At 38.4% G+C, this 24,394-nt stretch overlaps 4 protein-coding genes across 5 annotated transcripts in view; 2 read left to right on the top strand and 2 right to left on the bottom strand.

The window, feature by feature from the left end:
• Positions 1-1,742, bottom strand: part of lemd3 (LEM domain containing 3) — an 18,556-nt gene extending 16,814 nt beyond the window's left edge. The window contains exon 1 of the mRNA XM_034863174.1: positions 345-1,742. Within this exon, the coding sequence (XP_034719065.1) occupies positions 345-1,683 (1,339 nt within the window). The 5' untranslated portion in view covers positions 1,684-1,742. The remainder of the gene's footprint in view (positions 1-344) is intronic.
• A 4,288-nt stretch (positions 1,743-6,030) lies between these two features.
• tmbim4 (transmembrane BAX inhibitor motif containing 4) lies at positions 6,031-15,336 on the bottom strand. Its single transcript, XM_034863211.1, has 7 exons — positions 15,089-15,336; positions 11,318-11,426; positions 10,388-10,493; positions 10,108-10,141; positions 9,907-10,024; positions 9,755-9,800; positions 6,031-6,471 (listed from the first exon to the last, which is right to left on the bottom strand). The coding sequence occupies exons 1-7, from the start codon at positions 15,177-15,179 to the stop codon at positions 6,265-6,267; spliced, it is 711 nt and encodes a 236-aa protein (XP_034719102.1). The 5' UTR covers positions 15,180-15,336; the 3' UTR covers positions 6,031-6,264.
• Positions 15,337-16,605: 1,269 nt separating this feature from the next.
• On the top strand, positions 16,606-18,813 carry LOC117938549 (beta-2-microglobulin-like). Its single transcript, XM_034863219.1, has 4 exons — positions 16,606-16,842; positions 17,581-17,853; positions 18,263-18,296; positions 18,398-18,813. Exons 1-3 carry the CDS (start codon positions 16,779-16,781, stop codon positions 18,274-18,276), a joined length of 351 nt encoding a protein of 116 aa, XP_034719110.1. The 5' UTR covers positions 16,606-16,778; the 3' UTR covers positions 18,277-18,296; positions 18,398-18,813.
• Positions 18,814-20,693: 1,880 nt separating this feature from the next.
• Positions 20,694-23,546, top strand: LOC117938548 (beta-2-microglobulin-like). Of its 2 annotated transcripts, none has more exons than XM_034863218.1 (4): positions 20,694-20,943; positions 21,424-21,696; positions 23,005-23,047; positions 23,157-23,546. In XM_034863218.1, exons 1-3 carry the CDS (start codon positions 20,877-20,879, stop codon positions 23,016-23,018), a joined length of 354 nt encoding a protein of 117 aa, XP_034719109.1. In that variant the 5' UTR covers positions 20,694-20,876; the 3' UTR covers positions 23,019-23,047; positions 23,157-23,546. The 2 variants fall into 2 exon arrangements, with proteins under 2 accessions (XP_034719109.1, XP_034719107.1); XM_034863216.1 differs by having other exon boundaries at positions 23,005-23,042; positions 23,152-23,546.
• The last annotated feature ends 848 nt before the right edge of the window (positions 23,547-24,394 follow it).

The following is a 24,394-nucleotide window of genomic DNA, read 5'->3' on the forward strand; positions in this document are numbered from 1 at the left end:
GGTAGTACTAAAAAAAGTACCTGGTAGCAGGTCCCAGGGACTTTTTTTCGTAATGGAAAACCAAAAAAAGCGAGAAGAGCCGAGTAGATACCAAGCAGTAGAAAACCGCCATAAGAGTGACATGACACTGTCATGTACATGAACCCTAACTTGTCATTACAAAACCGAATGATACTTGTGTTTAGTTTTTTTTTGCCAAAATGGCCAGCTGTAGTCGAGGCTCCACAGCATGTGTTTTCGGCTGCTCAGATTACATGGAGTGCATCACTTTTGCCATTATTGTCAAACAGTCACAACATTTTTGCACTACAGAAAAGCTCAAATTGCACGTGTCGGATACTTACTGACTCCATCTACCTCCGAAGATCCAGTGCCCCTCATCCTGAGGTACATGAGGCCCAGCAGCAAAAAGAAGAGGCAGGCTGCCGTGAGCAAGAACATGGACAGGTAGTGAGCGCTAAAGCTACCAGAGGAGGCAACCTCCTCCCTTTTAAACTGCTGGAGCAGCTCATCCTCCGGAACAGACAGCTTCTGCTTCAGCACTGCCTGGCTATATGAGTGGTTGGGAGCGGTGTGATTGGACTGGTTGCCCCTGTAGGTCTGGGACAGGCTGCTATAGTTGGAGAAGCGCGGTCTCAACCCAATGGCGAACCTACTAGTGCTGCTGCTTCTAGAGGCGCCGTCCTCACCGTCGACGTGGTTATTTTTCCCGGCCTCTGCTCCATGGTCCTCGGTGAGGGACACGTAGATGGACTTTCTGGGAAAGTTGTGGCTCCGAAAGACTCCCAATGGGTCCGAGTCCCTTCTCTCGTCTTTCTCCCCCTCCTGCCTCCGGCCCCCCACCATATTTAGACTCTCCGGCGGGTTGACCTGTCTGGCTGCCCCACCCGTCTGAAACCCTATGCCCGCTACGTGGGAAGGAAACTCCGCTTTAGGGTGGCTCCGTCTAGGCTCCAACCTAACCCGCCGTTTGTCTCCGACACCAAGGCCCCCAACCTCCTCCTCATCTGAGTCTGAGTAATCCCCAGCTAGCTTGCTAGTGTTTAAGTGAGACGCCCCACAACCATTTAAAGAGCGAGAGTTCTTCTCCATTCCCCCATCATAATCGTCGTCGTCTCCAGATTCGTCGCAATCCCTTCCTTCAGCCTCAGGGCTGGATCTGGCACGAACTCCCCAGCCCAGGGAGACACTTCTCTGTCCACCCGGACCCGGGGAAGAATTGTTGCTATTTACCGTACTCGTAGCGCCATACTGACTCTTGGGAGCTACAGTCGGCGTTGTAACGGGCCTTATCTTCAGCTGTTGTGGGAAACCAGAGCTCCGGTCCGACCTACTGCTGTGATTGAGGCCTTTTCTTTTCAGTGGAGTTTCGGCGTCAGACTCGTCGGAGCTGAAGCCGAGGACGGAGGACTTCCTGCCCGGTCTCCTGCTGGAGCTCAGGTGCGTGACGTCATGGCTGGCTGGCCTGGATCCCGCCGTGTTGCCTCCGCCAGTGGTGCTGTTGATGGCCCCGCTGCTACGCGTTTTACCCGATCTAGAGCCCCGCTGCTGTTGCTCTTCCCGAAGCTTCTTCAATTTTTTCAAATATACCGGGCGAGTATTTTCGGTAACCGGGCCTGGAGTGAAACCAAAGCGCTTTAATTCGGAGAAAAGCTCCTCATCCGTTAACTGCGTTGACGCCATCTTGGACAAAACTCTCTGAGAAGGTTGTGTAGCGGAAATGACGTAGGGGGGAAGTGGTAGACAAACTGGGCTGCGTTCAAAGTCAAATGCTGTTTGTAAATTATTTGTTAGCTGTGTTGTAATTCTTTTTTCCGTCAAAGGCCAATATATGATATTCCTGGTGTGATTCTACAGCATCAGCAGCTGTAGCAAAAATCGTTTTTGTGTGTGCGCAAATATCAGAATTAACCTTTAAAAAAAAGGGAATATAGCCTTCTAAAAAGCTATAACTGTAATGATAAACCTATAAGGATTTTTGTGACAGTAGCCTACTCCACGTGGAAAATGTGTTGAATTTAGTGACATTCAGTGGCAAAACATGGCTACTTCCTTACAAATGTGTTATTCCCGACAAATTAAGAGAGATGCACTAGACACGTGTGCAAATAAGCCTATACCTTATTAAACCTGTTAAGATTTTTTCGTGTAAAGATTAAGACACACATTTATTTCAGTTAATGTTCATATGCAGCATTGTTCTGTAGAAAACAATGATTATTTTGCCAATCAAACAAACCATAAACATAAATCTTAAGGTTTCTCTGCACCTTAGTTTCTGCAAGTTTTTTCATACATGTTTTTAAGTTATTAATCTGCTTATATCACTTCTTTATGTATTTTAAATTGCATTTATACCATCCCTTTTTTACATTTGATCTAATTTCTATTTCATCTTAGTATTTATCTATTGACATTTGTATCTTGATTCAACTCAATGTGTAACTAATGTACATTTTAGATATTCAGTTTACCAATGTATATATTTTTTTTCTATAAACTAACAATGATGAAATGGATGTCTGGGATGTTTGGGTTTTCATGTCACCTATGTTCTGTGAATCGTCTTGGTGAAACACGCACCGCAGATTGGTCAAGAGCAGCATGTTTATCAATCAATCATGTCTGTTAGAGAGGATCTGAGACAAGGGACAGATACACAAGTTATAATTTACTTTAATTAACATCGGAGATAGGGCGTTTGTGCTTCATTCATGTGGTGTTGGAATAATCGGTAAATTAAGTTCCAGACTGGGAATATTCACATTCCATTAACATTGAGAAAAAGGGCATGCCTTGGCAGAGGTCTGCACTCTCTATGTGGCTTTCTATTTGCACATTTTTAATGGCTTTATCCTCATCCAGATACTTTCTCTTATCTCCACGATAATACACAGCGCTGTAGAGGAAGGTCTGGCAATGCAAGACTACAGTACTGTTATTGTCAAATTGGGTATGTCAGCTGAGTTTTGTTAAGAAATGCTTTCCACTTTTAGAATTAAAAGGCATATTTTCAAGCAATTAAAATAAACAAAAAAGGCAACATTTTTACTCACAATTATTATACAATGTATCTCCCTCATATGCAGATGCAAGGACCGGGTATCCTTAAAGGATTTCTGGTATCAGTATATTACCGATACTGTGACTTTGATAGTGGTTCCTGAAAAATACTTTTTTCCGTACCCAGCCCTATGTGAGTGAAAGTTCTCACCCCTATTAATATTTTAAAGCCAGTTGGTATGCGCTCCACATTCTTTTGGGAAAAAATATAAAATTAATTTAAAAGGTTTGGGGGGATAAAGTATGACAAAAGTTATAATAGTAATGCTAAATAAATTTTTTCCTGCTGCTCTGAGGCAGTAGGAAAAACTTTGCACATATTGCTAAAATATGTTCCAGAAGAGCAATCCATATGTCCAATACCTCTTGGATAGTTTTCCCCCATACTTTTTCCATTTGGAAAATACGTCAATCTTTATTTTCACATGACTGTGGCAGCGCCATAAGAATATTAAACAAAGTTTACAGTAGTTAAAAGACAAAAGGAGACCAGCAATATAAACCATAATCAACTAAATAAACACAATAACAGAAAAACAGAAATGTGCCGTTGTCCAGTAAAAAACCAAGAGTAAAGTACAGCTCATTTAAGACATGCACAACTGAAGTTTGAAAATGAAAAACATTACATGTGGTAGTTTTATTAAATCATTCATTAAGAACAGTTGAAGCAAGGCCTTTATAACATTTACCCATAACCCGAGGCTTGAGATTACTCAGGAATTACATAGCATTTCTCTAAAACGTTTACATAACACTCCTCACCAACAAGCACCTCAGTACTAAACTGTACATTTACACTATTACAATATGTACAATAACATATATTAATATTATTAACTGAATATACAACAGGTCATCTTCCTGATATGAACATGAGAGGGGTGCAGTGAAACTGATGGAATATAAACCACTCATTTTTGACAACATTGAAAACATTCAACAATAAATTCAGTTTCAGAATAAATCAGTGGAATGGTAAATATGAAAGCCTACTGAGAAATACTGTTGGAAAAATATACTTTGAAAAATGCACTTCCTAAATTTGTTAGAGCACCCACCAGTGCCTCATTTGACAAAATGTCTTACAACTCACTGCACAAAACATGTCTAGGGCAGGGCATGTGCTTCCATGGAAAATATAAAGTACTTCTAAGTCTAAATATCTTAAAGGATAAGACATCTGATATACTATATTCATGGTATTGTCAACCAAACCCATGAAAAAACATCATGACGTGATATATCTGATTTTTCTGTGCCCTATAGCTTCGTTGCACTTTGGTTTGACTTAATCCCGCATACACTATAACACAAAATGTGGGTTTATCCGCCACTGAAAATAGTCCCCAGCAAACGCGCAATTTCCTCCTGTTTCAGTTACATTTGCTCAATTGATAGTCAACCAAAATAAAAATATTGTAGACAGTGTAACAACACTTGGTGGAAACCTAGCATATGGCTGTTGGTGTATGCTCAATGTGCTTAAATGTGCCCAAATTCTTAGTGATAGTCAGTGGAAGTGTCTATAATGTAAGTTTCTGGATTTTAAATATCAATCTGCAATTTTCTAAAGTGTTCCCTGTAATAAAATTGGATTAAAGTAGCACATCATAACATGGTTAACAGTCAAATAATTGAGGACTGCTTTATTTCAATAAATTCAACAATATATTAATTCTGTTTTAAACAGCTGTTCTGGATTACTCATCAAAAGTATCATTGTGCTATTTCAGTTACTGTGGGTAATAACTTTAGTACTATGTACAATTATTGTACAACATGATAAAGCTGATTTTAAAACCAGAAGTTATGGTATTAATGCCAGCAACTCCAGAATAAAGCTTTGTCTCTCAGGAAAGTTACTAGCACTACCCTGACTACAGCTGTTTGTTCTAAACAATAATATGTGCGGTAAGCTGTCACTGCAGCTTAAATGGATTAAATGATTGATTCCGTAGATAAAGACGTTATCAGTGGAAACAGTGTCTTGGCTATTAATTTTGAAAGAGCGATGGCCAATGGAGAAACTCCAACACTCTACCAACCAATGATGTTAACTCACTTAGTTAGTCGCTTTGCTGCGGTTCAGCGGCTCACTGACTGAACTGGAAAGTGTCAAAAACACAAGGTGAGTCGCAAATAGGTTGCTTGGGCGATGCTAGTGGGTGCTATATCAAATCAAGTAGTGTACATTTAAGTCCTTCAGATGGCTGTGACATATGAGTGCATTTCTGTTTCAAAACTTTACTGATATGGAACTACTTAATTTGACTTTACAAAAGCTCTATTGGCTACAAAAAGTAGATAGTGGGTGAGATAAGCAGAAGTCTGTAGTGCAGAGACGCCTGTAAAGATCACTGGGGTTCACCAGGCACAGACAGGTTAGGTTTCAGCTCTAAAATCAAGGGCTGTACCGAATAGTTTGATGCTTCATTCACAAGTTTAACATTCAAATTCTAAATCAACAGTCAAACGCTGCACAGCTGTTTTTTTAGGCATGTCTATTCATTCTGTTTAAACCAGACAAAGGTTAGATTACACCAATATTATTAGTATTAGCCTAGACTATTTAGATTTAGATTTCAGCAGTGGCTGCATAGGATATTTCTGACTCATGTTATCCAAACATTTCCACTCCAGAGCGTTGGAAAGTCAGAAAATCTAAAATATATTGGAAAAGATAAATGTGAAAATTACTTATAATGAATTACATTGCATTAATTACAATACAACATTTTCACTGGGGCCACATAACGGTTTGCTCTCCTGCTTGCCGCACAGCCAACATCTGTATTAATGGGGGGCCTCGCAGCAATCAAACAGCACCTTAAATAACATTTAATCATAAAATCTAACACTATTTTAGTAAATTACTTAAGTCCTTACAAAAAAAGACAAAATTGATTTGATTAAAAAAAAAGAACAATTAATTTAATCACTTTATTCAAATTGAGGATTTTTTTAAGGTGCGATGACATCCTAAAATATGAAAAACGTTCAAAACTTTAATTGAAAACCTCAATAGAAGCTTTGAAGGTGAAAAAGAAGAAGAAAAAAAAAAAGACATTCGGCACAGCCCTTCTAAAATCAAAGTTTTGGTGTACTTCAGGACAGAGACTCACATGGACACTGGGTAATCATAGCACAGGCATATCTGTGGGTTTCCACTGAGCTGAGTTTACAGTGGCCCTACAGCTTTCAGTGCTTCTTCATAGAATCTAGGACACGCAGGATGTGTAGGAAGAGGTTGACAATGTCCAGGTAGAGGTTGATGGAGGCCAGGATGTGCTCCTCAGGAGAGAGCTGCTTCATCAGCAGGTGGGTGTCGTAGATGATAAAGCCACAGAAGACCAGAGCCCCGGCTCCAGCCATTACCAGCTCTGTGCTGTCACTGTTGAAGAAGAGCTGCAGAGAGAACAGAGTCAGCATGAAGGAGGGCTGAGATTAAAGGCTTCTCTTTACAGTGTTTGATGTAAGTTGGCTGCAGAGCGGAGGTACAGAGGCTATTTTAACAGTTAGAATAGCAGTGTTATTCACTAAACGGTCACAAGTATGTGGATAACCCTGTTTCACAGCGTCCACTCTTAGCCTGGGCAGTCTCTAACAACCTAGTCTCGCTTTGCCAGACAATCCTCTACAGATTCACAGAGGAGGGTCTGGCTAGTCCACAGCAGTCTGGGATGTTGGTATTGGCATTTCTTTAAACCAATCACAATCTTAATGGGCGGTGCTAAGCTCCGCACGGAGCAACTGCAAAATAGTGGAAAGGAACTTATTTTGATGGAACATGTGTCCGTTCAAAAGTTGTTAGTCGTGCAACAGAAAACTCCGATTGGACAGATAGTTTAGCTAGCTGTCTCAATTTACTATGCAGAGATCTGAGGAGCAGTTGACCACAGTCCTCAGAAATCCACCAGAATTTAAAATTCCAACAAAAAGAAAGAGGAAAGGAAACGGAAATTGGTGAAAAGAGATGCATCCGGCGGAATTTCCTGCGTCACCGGAGCTACCCCGAAAGTGGATTTCAAGGTCCATACTGTCAATTAAAAGATTTTTTCTTTTTTAACATGTACCTTATTTCCATATGTTTTTGTGTCTAGGTGACTAATGGGAACAACAATCTTTGGTCCAGTTTTAGGCAAGACAACTGCAGCCGGCAGTGGCGAAACAGGCTGCAATGTAACATTAATGGACAATTGTGCATTCAATTCACGTCCACTAAAAGTGCAGTTTTGCCACTGACATGCTCAGATTATTATTCTGCGTTTTAAAAAGATTTTAGAGAGGATCCCACCTAGGCCAACCAATTTTTCAAAAGATGAAACCCCAAAATTGCTAATCACCAAATCTACCAGAATCCAATTAAAAAAAACTGTAATTTTATTATCGCAAAATACACTTCATTCAAAGTTGTAACAAACAATATAAACCCTTTTACATGTGAACATCTGTTGGCTCTTGTTAGGGTGAGCAGTGTGCCATTTATTACTCACATTGGCAGTCCCTTCTTTTTATTTTGGCTGGCTGGTAGTGGGAGGGGCTTAGCAATTAACCCAGTGGCTTGGGTGTGATAAGGCTGCTGGGTAGCAGGGTCCTCAGGAGAGTTTTTGGTGCTGAACAATTGTGAAACTGACTTGACATCGTAGAGAAAAATTTCACTTTAAAAGAAACATTTGACTGTGACTGAATGCCTACTACCTCCAGATTTATTTCTTTTGGGCCAACAAACAATAAAAAAACATATACCAACAAAAACTGTCAATGGATGCTGTCTGGACTGGGGCTCATAGGAAGCCCTCAGTCGGAGCTAGCCGGTGTTGCTGTCCGGAGGTAAGCCAAACACAACCCAATGCCAGCCAGTCCTCTCTTTATAAGTACACTTAATGTCACGAAATAAACTGTCCTGAACATGTTAAGAACCGATTTCTGTCATTCCCATAACACTCTATACATGCAAGTATTGTTTATGGACATTTTAGAGCTGTTTCTTGTTAATTAAAAAGGGACCAATACTGGACCGATTTCTGTTCACATCAGTCATTTAGACACCAATGTATGGTACAAACTATGGGAAGGACGTAGCCCCACCCGCCCCCATCACCCTGGGTGACTCCAAGCTCAACATAATGGAGTCCTTCCGCTGCTTGGGCTTCATCATCTTCCAGGACCTCAAGTGAAAGCTGAACATCAGCTCCCTCGTCAAAAAACAGAGGACGTGCTTCCTGCAAAAGTTTAAGTTCAACTTGTGAAAGACAATGATGGTGCACTTCTACACTGCCATCATTGCGCCCATCCTCACCATCATCATCTGTCACGCTGCTCCCTCTGCTAAAAACTAGGGCCGACTGCAGCATATCATCCACTCTGCTGAGAAGGCGATTGGCTGGATCTACCATCTCTCCAGGACCTGTACGCCTCCAAGAGGCTGAGGCGGGCAGGAAAGATTGTAGCCAATCCTTATCACCCCAGACACAAACTGTTTGAACCCCTCCCCTGGCAGGAGGCTGCGGTCAGTCAGGACCAAAACCTCACACCATAAAAAAAGTTTCCCCCTCAGCAGTAGGCTTTGCCAACAGAGCCCCAGACTCCCACCAACACTGTTTCTTAACTTTTAGTTTCCTGACAATATGACTTTCTATAACAACCCATACCCACACCCATGTGTGTGGTGTGTCTGTTTCTATGTGTAAGCTCATGTCTTTCTCTACACATTCGTAAACAGGGATCAAACTATTTAGGATCACGGCAAAAGTAAAACATGTTTCAGCTTGAGCTTTTGAGCCATGCCTAACTATGCAGCCAAATCGGTTTGCCTTTGTTTACAACTTCCCACTGACTATGTAAGCATTTCATGCTTTCTTTACATGAATATATGCTTTCTTCGCCTTGTGCTGTATATGCTTTACTGTATGATGCTACTGACATTCATCATACTTATCATCTGGCTGTTGGGTATGAAATAAACAGGATAATCCACTCTGGGGAGTGGATGTAAAAATAACACACTCTACAAAGCCAAACCTATTTCAAAAACTTGAACACATATTTATTTCTTACATTCTGCCTTTGTTTTAGTTTCTTAATATTTGTTTCGCCCATATTTAGAGGTTTACACCTTGATGCAGCAGGCCCGGGTTGAACTCCAACCTGCAGTCCTTTGCTGTGTGTTCTCTCTCTCTCTCTCTCTCTCTCTCTCTCTCTCTCTCTCTCTCTCTCTCTCTCTCTCTCTCTCCCTCTCTCTCTCTCTCTCTCTCTCTCTCTCTCCCTCTCTCCCTCTCTCCCTCTCCAAAATGGCTGCTTGTAGACTGACTTGAGGACATTTTTTAATGCCATGGGAGTCACGGCACAGAGTGATGGAGTTGTAGGCAAAACAAAAGGTAAAAACTGGCTTAATGGAACCTCATCTGGCAAAGTCCTCTTTTGACCAAATACATACACTCTTGGTACATGCTAGATAAACAAGATGGAGGTTTAAATGTCCCTGTGATAACTTTGAGAATAGTAAAATCCATTCTCTATATTGTATTCTAAAACTATGTAGTGTTTTGGTGTCTGATAAGCCTTCAGACTTGTGGATTTGTTACTTACACCTCTAGCACCTGTAGTGCCGTTTTCTGTCTGAATGCAAGCCTCTTCTTTGTCTCACTTTTTATCTATATCATATGAAAGACTAATTAATGTCACTTACCCTCATGAAGCTTGCAATGAGGAGGATCCACAGGCAGGCAAACAGTCTGTAAAGAAAGGACAGATCAGGTACAGTAAGTCTGGTGGGGGCTCCCTCTAGAGGAAGAATACAGCTTTGATAAAACCATTGTGAAGCAGCCATGACAAACTCACCCTGCTCCCATTTTGCTGAAGTCTCTCTTGGACTGGAAGGTGTAGACTGTCAGTCCAGCAAACACAGCACAGGTTAGGAACAAGGCTTGCAGTACAGTGGAGTATTCATAGAAGGTCACTGCGGAGAGAGAAATTCAGTCAGGACAGTCTGCAAACAGGCTCAAACAATAGAAAGGGACAAACTCCTTCAAAAACACTTACAAGCTGTGGCCACAGAAATTGCTTCCAGCACAGTCTGAAAAGAATACACAATTATGGTAAATAAAGATTACAGTCACTGAGCATATGATCTAGTATCACAACACGAAACATTCACACTCTACACTGTCTGTGATTGCTGGACAGTGTAGGATTTATTGTAGTGCTCCACCTTAACAAATGTTACATTCATTGGCCAGCTAACCTAAATGTTACGGCCCCCAACATTTAGCCAGTGAGACAACAATTAAGTAATAGAAAACAACAAACAAAAAAGGCTTACAAAAACAAGCAGCAGGTAAAGGTTGACTGGATGTTGGTGTCTGTAGACAGCCAGGGCCAGCAGAAGAACCAGAGAGCCCAGAGCCGAAACCAAAACCAGAGCAGGACTAGGGAAGAAACCAGAACACAGTCAGACAACACGGCCAACACAATCTTCATAAATATTATTCATAGAAGACGTACACTACCAACAATTCCAACATCAGTTGTTTATCAGATTTTTGAAAAAAGTCAACATAGTTTATATAAACATGCAAACATACATACAGTACATACAGTGTCTAGCTTTGCAGAAAATCATTATAAATGCAACACCTATGTATCGGGGTGGCAGCACAACTGAAAGATATCTCACAACTCCCGACAAATCTGGTTTGTGTGATTTGGCTAAAATTTCCCTTTAACATAGGTTTGCATTTGGTTATTGTTGTAGGCTATATGTTCAGTAACTACTGTGTAGGGCTGCAACTAACCATTATTTACATTGTTGATTTGATTAGTTGTTTGGTCTATAAAATGTCAGAAAATTATGAAAAAAGTCGATCAGTGTTTCCCAAATGCCCAAGAGGACGTCCATAAATGTCTTTTTTTGTCCACAACTCAAAGATATTCAGTTAACTGTCACAGAGGAGTGAAGAAAGTAGAAACTATCCATATTTAAGAAGCGGGAATCAGAGAAGTTTTACTTTCAACCCATTGTTTGATTATCAAAATACTATCTAAATGATACAATTAATTTAATGGTTGACAACTCAATTAATTTATGCAGTTCAACTAATGTGCATTGCTTTTGGTTCTCACAGTCACCAACACAAACTGCTGGACAAATACAGTGATTTTCTCCAGAGAGTATCTTAATTACAACACACATAATATATTCACTTCCAAAGTTGTCCCATCTCATCTTAACATCTAATCAGACCATCCTCACCTGGCGTGGACAAACTCCTTGATGGTTTGAGAGAACATGAAGAGGGCAGAGGTGGCAGTGGTCAGAATGATCTGCAAGCTCAGCAGGGTGTACACCTTCCTAAGGAAGTCTGATTAACAAGCAATGGAGTCAAAACAATACAGAAACAGAACCCTTAGCTGGATTGTACACTTGTTTTTCTAAACAGAGGCAATGACACTTGTACATGAGAGCTAACTTTCTAATGTGTATTAAAACCCGGACAGTGGTGGAAAGTAACCTAACTACATTTAATCAAGTATAATTTGAGGTACTTGCACTTTACTTGAGTATTTCAATTTATTGACTCCTCTCTCTACATCTCAGAGGGAAATATATATACACACTTTATTTATCTGACAACTAGAATTATTTAGAAAATTAAGATTAATAATAAAAAATATAATTAACAAATAAATCATGATGCATTATTATTAGATTAAGATAAGATAAACTCAAAGTGTGATGGCAAAGTAAGATTTTTTTTGGTCCCAGGTGAAGGTTCACAAGCTACCCAGCAATATATAAAGTAATTAAGTATATGATTCCAAATTTTCCAAATTAAAAGATAACTTGTATGAATTTTAATCATTTATAGTACTTAAATCAGACAAAAATACTATATACATATTTAGATTTTTCTCTGTTCTGTCGTGACAATAAAAAAAACATTTTAATTTCATTATTTCATTATTATCATTACTTTAGTAAGGACTCATAAATAACTACAAATAACTAATGTAAGGAAAATGTGTTTGTTTTTTATTATGCGTTTCTGGATTTTACAAAAAATATTTTGTATATTAGCCAACATATGGAATATCGGATTTTTAAATTACTAACAACACAGAGTGTAAATTGTAATTTCCCCACTGGACAGTATCAAACAGTATAAATTAAATTAAATTAAATTAAATTAAATTAAATTAATCTACCAGTCTCTTAAACCCCATCCCAACGAGGCTACTTAAACAAACGCTACCCGTGGTTAACATTCCATTACTAGATATGATCAATATGTCTTTATTAACAGGTTATGTACCGGAGTAATTTAAAGTAGCTGTGATAAAACCTCTTCTGAAAAACCTCCCTTAACCCTGAAGTCTCAGCCAACTATAGACCTATATCTAATCTTCCCTTTCTCTCCAAGATCCTTGAGAAAACAGTAACTAATCAGTTATGTGATTTTCTACATAGCAATAGTTTCCTTGAGGACTTTCAGTCAGGATTTAGAATGCATCATAGTATAAAGGACGGCACTGGTGAAAATGACTAATGACCTAACTGCTTCAGACAAAGGACTTGTCTCTGTACTTGTTTTATTAGTTCTTAGTGCTGCATTCGACACCGGTGGCCATACAATCCTGTTACAGAGACTGGAACATTAAGTTGAAATTAAAGGAATTGCACTAAGTTGGTTTTAATCGTACTTCTCTGAGCGATCTCAAATTGTTAGTGTTAACAAAAAATCCTCCAGGTACGCTAAAGTTAGACATGGCGTTCCACAAGGCTCAGTGCTTGGACCAATTCTATTCACCTTATATATGCTTCCTCTAGGCAATATTATTAGGAAGCACTCCATTTACTTTCACTGTTATGCGAATGACACCCAATTATACCTATCAATCAAGCCAGAAGAAACTAGTCGGTTAGCCAAACTTCCACTATGCACTAAAGATGTAAAATCAAAAATTGCAAAATTCTCTGCATTGGTTTCCTGTAAAATCCAGGATTGAATTTAAAATCCTTCTTCTGACATACAAAGCTCTAAATAGTCAAGCACCATCATATCTGGAAGAGCTCTAAAGACTTCTTGTCCCACTAGAGCATTACGCTCCCAGAATTCAGAGTTACTTGTGGTTCCTAGAGTCTTTAAAAGTAGAATGGGAGCCAGAGCCTTCAGCTATCGGGCTCCTCTCCTGTGGAACCAGAACTCTTTGATAAAGCTTATAGTTAAGGAGTGAGGAATTGTGCCAGAAATAGTTGTTACTAACCTACCTCTGGGGAGTTTACTCCCTGGAGTCCTTATGTTGTTTGTTTTTTTGCCTAGCATGCTGCCTTGGGTCAGGGTGGCACCAAAATCATGATTGCAGCGTGGTCCTGCTGCACTCCTCGCTATGCGGTGACCTGCTACGTCCTGCTATGCTCTGCTGTGCCATGCTGCATCCTGTGGGACCCTGCAGTGCTCTGCTGTGCCATGAACTATAAATACTATTTCTAGTCACTGTTCCATTATCTTTATTGTGACTATTATTGCCACTGTTCATCACACCCCCAACCGGCACCGTTAGACACTGCCTACCAAGAGCCTGGGTCTGCCCAGGTTTCTCCCTAAAAAGGGTATTTTTCCTGACCCCTGTCGCACTAATGCTTGCTGTTTGGGAAATTACTGGAATTGTTGGGTCTTTGTATATTAGAGAGTGGTCTAGACCTACTCTGTGTCTCAAGACAACTGATGTTATGATTTGATACTATACATACAACTGAATTGAATTATAGAAAACTGGCTGCCAGAAATCGACACTCACTAGCTTATTACTCACTTAGAGTTAAACGCTAGCTTTCAGTAAACTTCTGATCTATTAGATAACAGGAGTCTAGCGTTTTCTGTAGCCTATTCCATAACAACACCTTTTTCTCGTCTCGTGTTTCAATTACCACACCGCTGTCCTCTGACAAAAAGTCACATCCTGAGATTGATAATGTTGTCAGACACAAACAATCTGAACCTGTCAGTACCATTAACAAATCACTTTTCTTGGACAAAATGTTGGACAATGTTGACCAAAGTGATTATTGTTTCTTGTCTATACATATGAAGATAAAACAAGCCACCCGAAATGGTTTGACTGTTGTTACAGGTGATTTCTGCCAAGTTACAGTAGGGTCACAAATTCTGACAACAGCTGTCAGATTATGCGACCCCTTGGACAAGGAGCAACAGCGCCCCCTACAGTCACAAAATACGATGGTCACAGAATTTGGTGTTACACCGGCTCGCCTTGCAATCTCGTTCAACACTGGACCAAATTCAAAGATTTTTGGTCATATCAGTCTATTATACATAAATGCAGGGGGAAATGGGGCCCAGGTTTAAAAAAAAAAACAGTAGTTACCCTTTACTGCCTCAATAATTATAATCCAATAATATGCATGTATGCATTACTTTGAAATAAACCATTATCTTAGTAGCCTACTTTCACTTGTTGTACGTATGCTTTGATGATAATTTGCTGTACTTTTACTTAAGTAATATTTTGAATAAAGGAATTCGTTTTAGGCCTACTCGTTAACAGTATTTATACGCTGTATTAACGTTAGAAACGTCTACTTAAAATAAAAGATTTCAGTAACGTTACTTCTTCCACCACTGCAGCTGGATAGGTTTCTGTAATAGTAGCTAAACATAGGTTTGGACCCGGTACACGCAGCTCGTTGATCTTAACAGCAGCTAGGTGGTAGTGGTAGTACTTCAAGCCAACAACGGCAAGTAAAGCCTATGAAAAATCAATGCTAACAACATTGACACTGTAGCTAAAGTAATGTTTTAACTAGTGCTATCCAGTTAATACTGTGCTGGCTTTTTGTGACACCAAGGTAATACGTGGTTGTCAATGATATAATGTTAGCTATAATAACAACAGTCAGTGGCAGAATATTTCTAGAGTAGCCTAAGTAACGTTTAACGTTACTAGCGTTAGCTGACGTGGCTAAGTACCTTTGACACTACGACGCAAGCTTTATTTCGCTTACCCATACGTATCTGGACACTGGCTGTAGCAACATTCGTGCCATAGTTGAAGTCGTCTTCAATAGAAGACCTGGGGTATGTTTCACTACTCATCTTGGTACTTTTCTCAGCTAACGTTAGATAAAGAAAGACAGATTCTGTGGATGGAAGAGAATACGGAAACCCGACGGAAACACTGAGACACTGGTGTTTACGATGCAGTGACGTCGGCGAGCTAAGTAAAAAAAAAAAATAGCTCTCTTTTTTTTCACAATCTTTATTGAATATGCACAATGGCCAATGCTGAGTGACAATAATTAGCAACCTGAAAATAAAACAGTTTCAGGTTGCACATAGAGAACACAATACACTACCCTTAAATATTTTACAGGATAAATGTGTGGAAGTATGTTGCTAAACATAACGTTGAATAGAAACAATAATTTTTTGATAAATAAACAATGTGAGTTTTTTTTTATTGGAAGGATTGTAACAAAACATGCTCAACCACTCAGCTGGCTGACTCAGTAGCACATAAGTAGGATAAGGGACACCAATAACGAAACAATGGAAACATCACCATTGATTCAATACAATAACAAAATGGTGCCAATAAAACTTAAAGGAATTATGGATTGGACTTTTTGGGCCCTACCTTGACCCACAACCCGGCACAACTGACCAGGTGTTTTCTGACATGCGGCCTATTAAGCTACCTTTGGAAAGAAGGTCTGGAGCAATCTCAAGCTGGGGTTTTTTGGTCCAGTTTTTTTGTCAAAGAATGACCTGTGTGAAAAGAATTTATTCCATCAACACTCAAAGGACAAGTCCTGAGTCACAAACTGCTTAAACAACAAACTTGAGTATGAAAACAACCCACATTTCTTTTCAGGTTACACACATCAAAGTTTTACATTGAAACTGTAATTTCCTGATAATGGCAGAGCCATCACACTTTGAGTTTATCCTACCCAGATGAAGAGTTTGTGACAAGCTATATACTGTATGTGTGTGTGTGTGTGTGTGTGTGTGTGTGTGTGTGTGTGTGTACAGCCTTTACAAAAAAGCAGTACAAAAAAACTTTCTGATGGCCTGATGCTTTTTGTTTTAAAAACAAAATATTGGGGCCGCGGATCCTCTGTTGCCATGGTCTCTGAGATTTATTTCACAAGAGGGTCCTCGTCATCTATACAATACTGTACAATACTATATAATACATGAGGAACATTAAGGGCAAGATATTGCTTATGACCACAAAAAAGAATAGTTAATATACAACAAATATAGATTACAAGAAGCAAGGGGACATAAAAGATTGTAAAACTTGACGATATTAAGGACAATAGAGGAACAAAAAAGGAGGGGGACGGGGAATTATATCTCTTCTTCTCTATATAAATGAAATCCTTCCTGTCATATGAGTCTGGGTGTCATGTTGATTTGTTCTTAGATGCAGTTTGGGCTTTTGACACTGCTGAATGTGGGTCTTCAGGGAGTTCCCACTTCCTCCATGTCCACAATTAACCAAACCTGTATGAACACATTTTACCTAGTAACAGTGTGATGGAAATTAATGACTGGCTAGTGTCATGGAGTGGGCTGTCTTAGGGCACTCAATATTTGTGCTCAGCTCTATACTTTCACTTTAGTTTAGCTCTTCGAAGAAAGCAGATACACGCATCTGTTAAACTACAAAAAAGGATCGGATCAATCATGATGATTGCTTGGTTTCTTACAGCACTGATCGCTGTCTCCTTTGCAGCTGAATCCAAACACAGTAAGTACTATTTTTTTGAAGCTGTAACTTAATCAGAATCCGGTTTATTATCAAGTAGGTTTTCACATACAAGGAATTTGCTTTAGTGTTTTGTTGCGTAGACAAGAAACATACAAAAAAAATAGATTACAATCAAAATGAAATACAATTTAAAATATGAGGCACTATTAACCTTGACCTTTACATTTCACTGAATAAACTATGTCAAGTAAAATGGCCTCCATCTTTGATTTCTACCAGCAAACTAGATTACAGATCAATAATCAGGATGTATGTTTCTAATGGCCAGCACATATTACAAACGGGCAACAAGGTGTATATCTTTTAGAAGCTGCTCGTTCTCTGTAAGAGCCTGATGTAAGAGTCACAGTTAAAAGAGTAACACGTTACAACTTGTCTGTCATGTTTTAATTCGGTGGAATTCCCCTCAACAATCTGAATTTAGTTTCGTTTTCCTGTAATACCATCTCTAGTGTAACAGCGCTCTCCACTGGTACACACAGATACTGAAGAAGAGTTGTGAGGATGACGCTGGAACATTTATTGCATTTTTCAGTTTTTTAGTAAGTTAACATTGAGGGGATTTGAGGTGTACTTTATAATGGGAAAGCAGTTAGTACAATGTAGATTTGTTGTTGTGTGTCCATACCACCAGCAAAACTTAATTGTTTTAAAGTGAAGTGCTTTCACTTGTGCATTGGCTGTTTAGCATAATTTCCTTATCTTTGTTTCCTCCAGCCTCACCCAAGGTTCAGGTGTACAGCCGTAATCCAGGAGAGTATGGGAAAGACAACACACTGATCTGCCATGTGACTGGCTTCCACCCCCCTGACATCACCATCCAGGTAATGAAGGATGGAGTGGAACTCCCCAATGCCAAGCAGACCGACCTGGCCTTCAAACAGGACTGGCACTTCCATCTGACAAAGACTGTGGGCTTCAAACCCATGGAGGGAGAAAAGTACACCTGCAAGGTCACCCATGGGAGTACCGTAAAAGACTATGCTTGGGGTGAGTGTGGATCAGCTCAAATATGTGTGTAATATTCTCATAAACGAGGAGAAATTGAAACTGTCTAAGCATGTGATGCAGCCGGAAAAGTCAAGGCAATAAAAAGAGACAATAGGAAGAAAGAAATAATAGCAATAAACTTCAAAACATTCAGAGACCACATACCTTTGCCAAGGCCGAAATGTTCTTTAAATTTATAGAGAACTGCGATATTTATTTATGTGCATCTTGATACATGTATGCAGCAGAATTATAGACACCATGCATAAAGTAATTTGCCTGAGACAAAATTAAATCAAATTTGATGTAAAACATGTTAATGCATATGGAGTAAAGATTCAATGCTGCTTCACCAGCTTTTCTGAGATTGATTAAAAAAAACGTATGTATGCTTTTTCTTTTTTGATAGAGCCAAACATGTAACTGTCAGCAGGCCCAGACTGGTGAGTTCTCATCTTTATTGTTCAGTGAAGCTACTTCAGCATTTTACACCAGGAGTGTCACGTTGTATTGTCAGACGTTGATTTGTTGTTGTCTGCTGCAGGGTGCTTTCTCTGTCCGGATTGATGTTGGATGTTTTGACCCCATTGCTATAATTCTTCACGTCTCCAATCAACAGGATCATAGTTTCTCCGAACACCCTCACTTTTCTTTTAACAAAACATAAATATCAATATCACATTCAGGGGAATTTTCATTTACTAATTTAATATGAGAGAATGCATGGGCTGCGGGACATTTAGTAATTTGTAATTTAGCAGTGTGTGGCTTAGATTGTTTATATTCCAGCCTTTAAAATGTATTCATATTAAAATGAAATTTATTTTCTGTACAAAACTGTTTAGCTTCAACATTAATTATTTCCTGTACCTAAATGAGGCAATCAAATTGTAATTGGTCAGATTTATAATACATGAATTGAGTTTTCTTTCTGCACCAAAGAAATGTTTGTTGAACCATTTGGATTTTTCCTTTAAGGTAGGGTTTGTTTTATGCCCTCTATTGAATAAATGCCTCTTAAAAATGTCTTGATGTCCTCATTTTTTTTAAACACAAACCTCTACAATGTCTGCTTGTATTAGGGACATTGATCAACATGTTGTCTTTGTTGCTTTGTGAAGTAGAAAATGGTAATGTATCCATGTCAGATGGGCACAAAAGTCACTAAGTCACCTAGAATTTTCACTTTCAGGTCAGAGTTCTAACTAAGACAAATGCAGTGGATAGCTGCCTTCTATATGGGATCACAGAATACCTGAAAGACAGCTGTCCCTAAATGCATACTGTACATACACTACAACATACACACTTTAAATATCATGAGAAACAAGTCATTTAATAATTTAGAAAGTTGAGTATCAGCAAGGTAACATTAAGATAATGGGAGTGATATTTGCTGTTTGTTGTGTCATAACTAACATTGACCTCTGATCAGTAACTTCACTAAAAGTGGATTTTTTATTTCAAACATTGTTTTATCATTGTGATGGCAGATCCATCTCAGTAGCAATATTTCATGCTACTTGATTGTCATTTTGAGGACTAGCTGGAAATGGACCACTTGGCAGGTAAAGAACAAGTGAATGTTCATAAATTAAAAACATGGAGCTTAAAATCAGCCCTTGCTTGGTGATCAGGTGATCCAACAATAACAATAGACCTGTGAGATATTGTACATTTCTTTTATAGTGAACTTGCTCCATCAATAGGCCTTTCCCACAGCAGACCTGTTGAAGTGTCACAGCAGGAAAAGCAAAGGTGCAAATTAAGATTAAGAAAGCTGAATTCCATTTAGAATGCTTTGAGTTCAGCCGCACGATATTTACCAGGGCCAACATTAGGGTAGTTGGTGTGCTTTTCCTACTTTCTTCACTCTTTATTTTACAAAAAGTCATACTATATAGTTGTAAAAACAAAAAAAAACTAGGCAGTAAAAAACAAGAACAAAAGATGGGACAAGAAAAATCCATTTAACATCAACATTTTAGAACGTCAGAGTTTGTGTGTTTATGTACATCATGTGATCATTTATTAACTTAAGGGTATTAATGAAATGAAGGGCTTGTTTTTAAAATCAAATAGAATTGTGCCTTACTTATAAAGTGCAGGAAAGTTGTCTTGGTTCCTGACCCTTTTGTCTTTTGAATATGGAATTTTGCAAGGAAATAAAAAATTCAATCTATGACATCATATTAAACATATTCATATTCAAACATATCAAAAAATTATCTTAAGTTTATTTTTCAGAAAGTTGTCTGACGTCCAACCAGAGCATTTTGTATAAAGACAGTGAAAAATTAAATGGGAAATTTCTCTTCTTCGGGTTCATAGAAATCACAATTGAAATCAACATGCAAGCACATCCCCTGTACTTTTCCTACTATAACAAGTCAAAATGTCTGAGAAATGCCTATCAATTGACTAATTTAAGGCATTGAGTTTTATAATCACATTCGGTGATTAATCACTGTACTATAAACAAACTACCTAAAACAATATGCAGTTGAATGTTGTCATTCTGTACAGCCAAGGTATATGCAAAAACAAAAGTTGTTAGCTAGGATACTCTATATATATATACATATATATATTTTTAGGAAAAACATGTCATTGTAAATGACAGATAAAATTAACCTTGGACCATTTCAGAATATACCCACTGCTGTGGTTTACTTTTCTTTTCAAATGACAAAACAATAATTACTGTATGTCAATAGTATGCCTATCTTTGCGTGGGAGGAATAACAGATAGACATACGATCGTGGGCAGCTCAAACTGCGCCACCGAGGGCAACATGTCGAAGTAAAATCTACCTAGCAACACTTCGTCTTGATTAATCTATTGGTGGAGTAAGTGGACCACCTCCCGGATGTACTTCAGTAATTTCGCCCGACAGCGTCCCCGCCGTTAAACAGACAGAACTCCCGAATAATACATTTACTTTCGTTTTGCCTCGCGGGGAAGTTTAATTTGACGAATACACTTTTCTGTAACTTTACAGAGACCAACTGAAGGTAAAACCATGAAGACATTTGTCTGCGCAGTTCTCCTCGGTATACTCTGTATTCCTCTTTCAATCGCCAAAGAATGTAAGTAAACTACTCTACTTCTGTATATGACAATATATTTACAAATGGCGCTGTGGTATTACACGGAAGCCTCTGAAATGGCAGGTAGGACCAAAGGGTTCGGATATCACGTTCCCGTTTAGTTTACTGCCTACTTAAACACAACATATGAAGAAATAGTCAAATGACTAGTTCACCATAAAAGTAAAGTAGAAACTGTGTGTTAGAATCTTGAGGGGTCAAATTACTTGTTAAAAACAATGAAGCAGTGCCAAACACAATGCCACAAGGTTGTATTAGGTAATAACATATAATGATCAGTCTGGTTGATTCTACTACAGCATATTTTTGTTTAATAGTAGGGTAAAAGGGTCAGAAACTATAATGTATTAAGTAGAGCAAGTAAGGGAGTTTTATATACTTTAGTCTACCAGCTAGTATTATCATATTTACATCAAATACTTTCTGTACATGTGTGAAAGTTTTTCTGTTTCTTGGTAGGGTCACCCACGGTTCAGGTGTACAGCCGGGAACCAGGACACTTTGACAAAGTCAACACTCTCATCTGTCATGTGAGCGGCTTCCACCCACCAGAGATCACCATTGAACTGCTCAAGAACGAACAGGCTATGCCAGGAGCCAAGCAGACCGACCTGGCCTTCGATGAGAGTTGGCACTACCATCTAACCAAGCACGTGCCCTTTACCCCAAAACAAGGAGACAAGTTTGCCTGCCGAGTGACTCACATGGGAAAGTCCACCACACACGTCTGGGGTATTTGTCTGCCTCTCTGTTTTTTTCTTTCTTTGTCTACTGTCTACCACCATTAATTACAGTATTAGGTTTACAGTGAAAGAATACTCATTTAAAATAAGAAAAACAACAACAAAGGATTTACACATAACACTACACTGTATAACAATCTCTAAATTTCACTATTAAACTAGAAAATGCATTTCCTGCGGAAAATGCGTGGGAATGCTGAATAGCTGAATTGCAAAATCTTACCTGGTTGAATGGCTAAAATCAGTAAGAAGAAGCTTAAATCAGTAAGAAGAAGCTTAAGTAGTAGAAAATAGTAGAAAAAAAGTAGGAATGGCTTTAATTAAGTTTAATAACACCACTAATGTAAAAAAAGGTATGCTAAGGCTAAACTGTGTAAATTGCTTAAATCAGTAAGAAGTTGTTGAAGTAGTAAGAAGGGTTGAATAAAGTAGAAATGGTTTTTAATTAAGATGAATAACAACAGTAATGTAAAAAAAGGTGGAAACATTCAAAAAAGAATTGAAATGCTAAAGCAAACCTGAGATAGAGCTTAATTCAGATGTTAGTAGTAAAAAAAAGTTGAAAAAGTAGGAATGGTTTTAATTAAGTTGAATAACATCACTGCACTATAAGGAGCCAGAGCTAGATTTTAAAAGTTGAATGGTTTTGATAACTAAAAGTCTGCAGAAGATTCGGACAACCAAAAAACGTACGGAATAATCATAACGGGGCTAAAAGCCTTTCTAACATTAGTGATGAACTGCCTTGATGGGATTTGAACCCGGATCCACCACATCAATCGCATGGCATGTAACCACTGCGCTACCACTGAAATATCATCTTGAACAAACAACATGGTAATATATAATTTATCTGTGTGTCTCTGTGTGTGTATGTCTGTGTGTGTGTGTGTCTCTGTGTGTTGGTGTGTGTCAGTGTGTGTGTGTCTCTTTGTGTGTGTCTCTGTCTCTGTGTGTGTGTCTGTGTGTGTGTTTGTCTCTCTGTGTGTGTCTGTGTGTGGGTGTCTCTGTGTGTGTGTCTATGTGTGTGTAGAACAGCATTCCCACAAGTACATTACTATACAGTAGTTTGTGTATTTGTTTCAAACACAAATATAAATCACATTGAAGAAATATCTAATGCATGTGAGGATAATGTGGTAGAGCTTATAAAAAAACCACACCTAAAGGACATATCAAATGTAAAATGTAAAGATGCAAAATCACCAGTACGTTTAAAGTATTAGTGTTCTAAAGTGGGAAAAAGACTAGGATTCCACAGATGTTTTTTTAACATGTTTTTATTTTTTCTCTACAGAATCAGATATGTAAGATCTATGCTCCGCCTTGCTCCAGGTGTGTACCATATTCATTCTAAATGTCATTTTTAAATTCAGTAAACAAGTCATTTGTGCATTCCTATTTCTGAGTGACACGATTTTTATCCTTTGTTTGAAAACCACAGGTCTTCTCAGTATCAGGAAGATGGAGAAGATTGGATTGATTATCTGTAATCTTGTACTTTATTGTGAAAGTTTATAAAATGTCAGACACAATTGCACTTACACTTATTTGTATATTTTCTATCAGAAATACGAAATGGCAATAAAGCTTCATTAAGTAATAGTTGACCACTAGATGTTTCAGTTAGTGTGTAGACAAACAGGAACAGATCAATAAATAAGGTGTAGGGTAAGATAAGATAAATACAATACATGCCTGTATGAGTACTCGTCCATTCTACTTATTTCTCTAAAAGAATATGCATGAACAAAATATGAAATTGGTTTTTAGTTAACTTGAATGATGGACGTTGACATCTGCTGTTTGACATAAGGCTTAATGTCAAGTCAGCTTTGAGCCCACAAAAACAGAGTAACAAAAAACCTTACCATTATATTGCTTAATGGAGCTTTAAGGAAGAAATTAAAGATTGGAGATGGTAATGCTTGCATTCTGTGTTTTAATGCTTAATTGTAAAGGCTAAGTACTTTAATCTTAACCCTTCTTAATAATTTGAGAACAAATTAAATTGCTTTTTAATTATCTTGTGTACATTTTATTTTGTGAAATATTAAGCTTATCATTTTCCAGGTCATTATGCAAAATGACTTGCAAACCTGAGCACTTGTTTATCTCAGTTGATGCATATTGAAATATTAGGCTATGTAAATGTTTACAATATGGTGATGTGGGTAATAAAAGTGTCTATCACCCTTCCCTGTTATTCTTATTGTTCATATATATAACATTTCACTCTAGAGTTTCATAATGTTTTGCAGGGAAAGGGGCTTTTGCAGTGAAATATTAGCTGCACTCAAGAGTCCTAAGAGTATTTCTTCATGTCCGTCAGGTGAACATATGAACAAATAAACAGGCTGTGCAGTAATTATTATTCTTGTTCAAACTGGCAATTAACAAACCCCTTCCTATAACGCAATTTCAATGTAAGTGATAGAGGAGAAAGTTCCAGAGGGGAAATTAAGTAAAACTTCCCGAGGAAACAAAAAAGGGGAACTTTATACTAAAATACGTTACTTTGGAAGGTGCACACTTCATTTGATCAACATCCTGCCTTCAGATACATCTTTGACCATATCTTTGCACAGAACAAGATATGTGGATTTTGGCCACCATAACTTTTATTGGAGGCACAAAACGAAGGAATCTGAATTGTTAGAAACATTGGATTTTACTATTTACTATTT

The sequence above is a fragment of the Etheostoma cragini genome, chromosome 23 (genome assembly GCF_013103735.1).
Source record: "Etheostoma cragini isolate CJK2018 chromosome 23, CSU_Ecrag_1.0, whole genome shotgun sequence".
NCBI lineage: Eukaryota > Metazoa > Chordata > Actinopteri > Perciformes > Percidae > Etheostoma > Etheostoma cragini.